This window comes from Salvelinus namaycush, chromosome 19, assembly GCF_016432855.1.
Source record: "Salvelinus namaycush isolate Seneca chromosome 19, SaNama_1.0, whole genome shotgun sequence".
Taxonomy (NCBI): Eukaryota; Metazoa; Chordata; class Actinopteri; order Salmoniformes; family Salmonidae; genus Salvelinus; species Salvelinus namaycush.
In genome coordinates this window covers 46,704,159-46,710,158 of record NC_052325.1, presented here as the reverse complement: position 1 = coordinate 46,710,158, position 6,000 = coordinate 46,704,159, and the positions used below count along the sequence as shown (strand labels likewise).

At 41.3% G+C, this 6,000-nt stretch overlaps 1 protein-coding gene across 1 annotated transcript in view; it reads right to left on the bottom strand.

The window, feature by feature from the left end:
* Positions 1–3,727: 3,727 nt before the first annotated feature.
* Positions 3,728–6,000, bottom strand: part of dachd (dachshund d) — a 296,027-nt gene continuing 293,754 nt past the window's right edge. The window contains exon 10 of the mRNA XM_039014350.1: positions 3,728–3,804. Coding sequence (XP_038870278.1) covers positions 3,728–3,804 — 77 coding nt within the window. The remainder of the gene's footprint in view (positions 3,805–6,000) is intronic.

Below are 6,000 nucleotides of genomic sequence, written 5' to 3'. Positions count from 1 at the left end.
CACTCTATTCTAAATATGCACCAATCTGGTTTTAACTTCTCACTCTATTCTAAATATGCACCAATCTGGTTTTAACTTCTCACTCCATTCTAAATATGCACCAATCTGGTTTTAACTTCTCACTCCATTCTAAATATGCACCAATCTGGTTTTAACTTCTCACTCCATTCTAAATATGCACCAATCTGGTTTTAACTTCTCACTCCATTCTAAATATGCACCAATCTGGTTTTAACTTCTCACTCCATTCTAAATATGCACCAATCTGGTTTTAACTTCTCACTCTATTCTAAATATGCACCAATCTGCTTTTAGATCTGGACATAGCACAGTTTCAGCCTCTATGCTTTTTTTACATGACGTGTTCAATTGCCTAGATCCTACACTGCCTTATCTATAGACCTTTTCAAGGCATTTGACACCGTTGACCATTCCCTACTCATTCAAAAACTGTCTGAAATGGGAATGGATAGGGAGTCTTGCAAATGGTTTAAGAACTACTTGATCAACAGGACACAACATGTGTTTTCTGATTGTGTCAAGTCTAGTTTCCTCGATATTATAAAAGGTGTACCACAGGGGTTGATTTTGGGACATGTTCTCGTTACTATTTATATAAATAATATTGGTCTAAGTATTAAATGCTGTGATATTCATCTGCATGCAGGTGATACGGTTATGTAAGCCATTGCACCGACTGTTGACCAAGCTATGTTAGAGCTGCAATCTGATTCTGTTACATTACAGAAAGTCCTTGTTGATTTAAAACTTGTACTTAATACTGGCAAAACGAAATATACGTTGTTCTCTAATTCACTGAAAAATGTTTCAGATGGGCTACACATTCAGTCATTGGATGGTTCTCTCGCGAGCGGGTTCCTGCCTATAAATATTTGGATTGATAAAGATCTAACGTTTAAAAAACATTCCGATGAGCTAGTTAAAAAGCTAAGATTTAAAGTGGGCTTTTTTTCAGGAATGAACAGCAAGAAGCAGATTGTATCGTTTTTGACTATGGTGACACCATTTAACAGAATGCAAATGCTACTACTCTTAAACCTTTGGATGCCATCTACCCTAGCGCCCTTCCCTTCATTACAGGTGCTAGTTTTAATACTCATCACTGCATCCTGTATCAGAAGGTCGGCTGGACCGCACTAAAATCCCCTAGATCACGTTCATTACTCCCTTCTTGTTTACAAAGCTCTGCTCCACAAGACTACAACATGCCTCACTTCCCTGTTGAAAAATAAAAATATGAGACACCAAACCTGTTCGCAGGGTTGGTTAACTCTTGAGGTCCCACTTGTCTCCACTATCCGCCTTCAGTTTAAATGCACCGCAGTTAGACCTCACAAAACAAATTACACCTGGATTCCCTGGTGCCAATAGGGCCGTTTACAGTGGGGCAAAAAAGTATTTAGTCAGCCACCAAATTGTGCAAGTTCTCCCACTTAAAAAGATGAGAGGCCTTTAATTTTTATCATAGGTACACTTTAACTATGACAGACAAAATGAGGGAAAAAAATCCATAAAATCACATTGTAGGATTTTTAATGAATTTATTTGCAAATTATGGTGGAAAATAAGTATTTGGTCAATAACAAAAGTTTATCTCAATACTTTGTTATATACCCTTTGTTGGCAATGACAGAGGTCAAACGTTTTCTGTAAGTCTTCACAAGGTTTTCACACATTGTTGCTGGTATTTTGGCCCATTCCTCCATGCAGATCTCCTCTAGAGCAGTGATGTTTTGGGGCTGTTCCTGGGCAACACGGACTTTCAACTCCCTCCAAAGATTTTCTATGGGGTTGAGATCTGGAGACTGGCTAGGCCACTCCAGGACCTTGAAATGCTTCTTACGAAGCCACTCCTTCATTGCCCGGGCGGTGTGTTTGGGATCATTGTCATGCTGAAAGACCCAGCCACGTTTCATCTTCAATGCCCTTGCTGATGGAAGGAGGTTTTCACTCAAAATCTCACGATACATAGCCCCATTCATTCTTTCCTTTACACGGATCAGTCGTACTGGTCCCTTTGCAGAAAAACAGCCCCAAAGCATGATGTTTCCACCCCCATGCTTCACAGTAGGTATGGTGTTCTTTGGATGCAACTCAGCATTCTTTGTCCTCCAAACACGACGAGTTGAGTTTTTACCAAAAAGTTATATTTTGGTTTCATCTGACCATATGACATTCTCCCAATCTTCTTCTGGATCATCCAAATGCTCTCTAGCAAACTTCAGACGGGCCTGGACATGTACTGGCTTAAGCAGGGGGACACGTCTGGCACTGCAGGATTTGAGTCCCTGGCGGCGTAGTGTGTTACTGATGGTAGGCTTTGTTACTTTGGTCCCAGCTCTCTGCAGGTCATTCACTAGGTCCCCCCGTTTGGTTCTGGGATTTTTGCTCACCGTTCTTGTGATCATTTTGACCCCACGGGGTGAGATCTTGCGTGGAGCCCCAGATCGAGGGAGATTATCAGTGGTCTTGTATGTCTTCCATTTCCTAATAATTGCTCCCACAGTTGATTTCTTCAAACCAAGCTGCTTACCTATTGCAGATTCAGTCTTCCCAGCCTGGTGCAGGTCTACAATTTTTTTTCTGGTGTCCTTTGACAGCTCTTTGGTCTTGGCCATAGTGGAGTTTGGAGTGTGACTGTTTGAGGTTGTGGACAGGTGTCTTTTATACTGATAACGAGTTCAAACAGGTGCCATTAATACAGGTAACGAGTGGAGGACAGAGGAGCCTCTTAAAGAAGAAGTTACAGGTCTGTGAGAGCCAGAAATCTTGCTTGTTTGTAGGTGACCAAATACTTATTTTCCACCATAATTTGCAAATAAATTCATTAAAAATCCTACAATGTGATTTTATGGATTTTTTTCCCTCATTTTGTCTGTCATAATTGAAGTGTACCTATGATGAAAATTATAGGCCTCTCTCATCTTTTTAAGTGGGAGAACTTGCACAATTGGTGGCTGACTAAATACTTTTTTGCCCCACTGTAAATGAGTTTACTGAAGTGTGCGACTGTTTCAATCGATTACTCTAACTTGTTGTAATAACCTGATGTCATGTATTTATAGCTCTCTTGTATTGTTTAATATTTTTCTTGTTGCTCAATTTTTGTCTTCAGGGCACCATTGTAAACGGGAAACTGTTCTCAAGTGGGTGCCCCTGAATAAACAAAAGTTATTTGCCCTGGTCAAAAGTAGTGCATTAGATAGGGCATACACTATATAGGAAATAAGTGTAATTTGGGATGCAGTCTTCAGAGGTTATCACCACCCTCCACTTCATATCCAAGACCCCACAAGGCAAACAAAGAGACTGGGCTGCAGTCTTCAGAGGTTATCACCACCCTCCATTTCATATCCAAGACCCCACAAGGCAAACAAAGAGACTGGGCTGCAGTCTTCTGAGGTTATCACCACCCTCCACTTCATTTCCAAGACCCCACAAGGCAAACAAACAAGTGATTAATGTGCCCCCCCCCAGTGCTGTGGCCCAGATGGCAAGCTGTACATTTCAACAGCAGGCAGAGTTAACACTAATGCTCAGAGAGAGAGGAGAGAGAGAAGAGAAGAGAAGAGAAGAGAAAGAGAGAGAGAGAGAGAGAGAGAGAAAGAAAGAAAGAAAGAAAGAAAGAAAGAAAGAAAGAGAAAGAGAGAGAGAGAGAGAGAGAGAGAGAGAGAGAGAGAGAGAGAGAGAGAGAGAGAGATCAGGTTCATGTACCTTGTATTGCCCTCTCAGCATCTGTTCTTCCAGTGCTGCGGTCACTCTCCATCTCTGGGTTCAGTGAGTCTGGGACAGCAGAGGGATAGAACAGAACCGCTGTTAAAGTGGAACTGACAGTGTTTTAGCAACATGAAACCTTATTAAAATTTGTTCATTTACACCCCCAGGAATACATTTTCTGACAAGCGAGCACTTAGACATGGTCGTTTTCACGTTTTCATACATTCATAGAATGTTTGGGAATGGCATTTGTGAAAATGATATAGCAATATAGAGTGGGAAAGCATCCGGATACTATTCTCCATTGTTTATCAGTGCAATGCTGATGGCCAAATAGCTGAAAAAGGTTTAGAGGGTTAATCTAATGTTCCCTTATGATACGTTATCTCATCTCGCTCTGGCTAGCATTAGTTGTTGATCTTTTTTGTTGTTGATGTGCACAACTGATGGAGAGAGAACCTACCTTTTCATGGTTGTTTGATCAATAGGACTGTGACGTTTCACAATGTAAGAGCACTTCCGTGGTGTTTAAATATTTGCAGAAACCCATTCAGGTGTTTTTTTTGTGGCTTTTGGTGAATGTGTTCTGATGATCTGAAGTTGTGCTGTTTCTACTGCCTGAAAACACACAGTCCAGTTCAAAGTGAATGATGACAGACCTGTGTGGCAAATGGCTTATTTGCATATAGGCCAACTGTAGCTCTGATTGGCTATGGGTGCACCGGTCTGCGTAGACTCCGGTCCTGAACAAGACAGATGTTTTTATTAGGTTTTATTTACTGCAGTGTCAATTAATTGTCCAAACGCATACGATGCTGTATATAGCATTTTAACATAGAGTTTTTTTTGGGGGGGCACTGCATGGATCTCCAGTGCGGTTGAACGCAGCATTGCTGTATGGTGCATTCAAAATGTATTGTAGTTGAGTAGCCAGCCTAGGCTACTGCTCAAATGCAATGCAATTTAAGTTGAATTCACCGATGTGCGCACATCAGGCTGTAATTTCATAAAGTAGATGACTTAACTGTTGTCTCATTTATACTCGCACGTGTGTCCTATGCGGCCCAGCGGGCCTTGTGTTTGACACATGTGCACTAGCCTATTAGTCACGTTATGACTGACTTGTGATCATTGCCCTGGCTAGTTTGATTGTATTGACATTCCCAGCCTTAGTTACAGTCATCTGTTTAAGTTCAAAATATTGAGTCATTTAAACTGAAACAGTGCATCCCGAATGGGTGGAGGCAGCAAACAATGTACCAGGCCAGCTGTGATTTACAACCTGATAGCTGTTGAACTACAAGAAATGTATTGGTGAATTATATGAATCATGCAATGAACTGCATCCATCTATTCTGCCAACAATGCCTTACTGTACGTCATGGAATTTTGAGTCAAATAGAACAGATTTAAAACCTCTTATAAAGTTTGTTTTGAACCATAAACTGGGAATTTGATCTTTTTGACTGATATTATGATTGTCTGTTAGTTTCATATCTGCAACGTAGTTCAAATGTTGTCTGTTCCGCTTAAAAACATCTTTCACATGGACCAGCCACACTAAAACTAAAAGCTTTTACTTAAAAACTCAATTTCCTGTAAGTGAAAAATACAATAAGACATTGAATGATCAGTCAGATTGCTGAATCATGATTTAGCTTGATATAACTTACAAAATGTAAAGACAATAACCTATAACACTATGAGTTATTAGCACAACACTGTGATTGAGTGTAACTGCGATCTATTGTCTTTAGCTAGCACTCAAAACAAAGGAAAGAAGAAAAGAGGAGAGCAGTAGAGCACAGTACGGGACAGGACAGGGCAGGACAGTACAGGACAGGACAGGACAGGATAGGACAGGACAACACTCTATGATCCCCCAAGAAGCACATTTCTTTGCTGCAAACAGTGATAAACAGAAAGCATATAAATATGCCACACCCTGATCTGTTTCACCTGTCTATGTGCTTGTCTCCACCCCGCTCCAGGTGTCGCCCATCTTCCACATTATCCCCAGTATATGTATACCTGTGTTCTCTGTTTGTCTGTTGCCAGTTCGTTTTGTTTCATCAAGCCTACCAGCGTTTCCCCCCGTGCTCCCTTCTGTCTCTAGTTCCCGTTTTCTAGATTTCCTGTCTTTTGACCATTCTACCTGGCCTGACCCTGAGCCTGCCTGTTGTTCTGTACCTTGTCACACCACTCTGAACTGGCCATGACGGACCCAGCAGACTCGGACCACCTCTGCAATGCCGTTCCTCC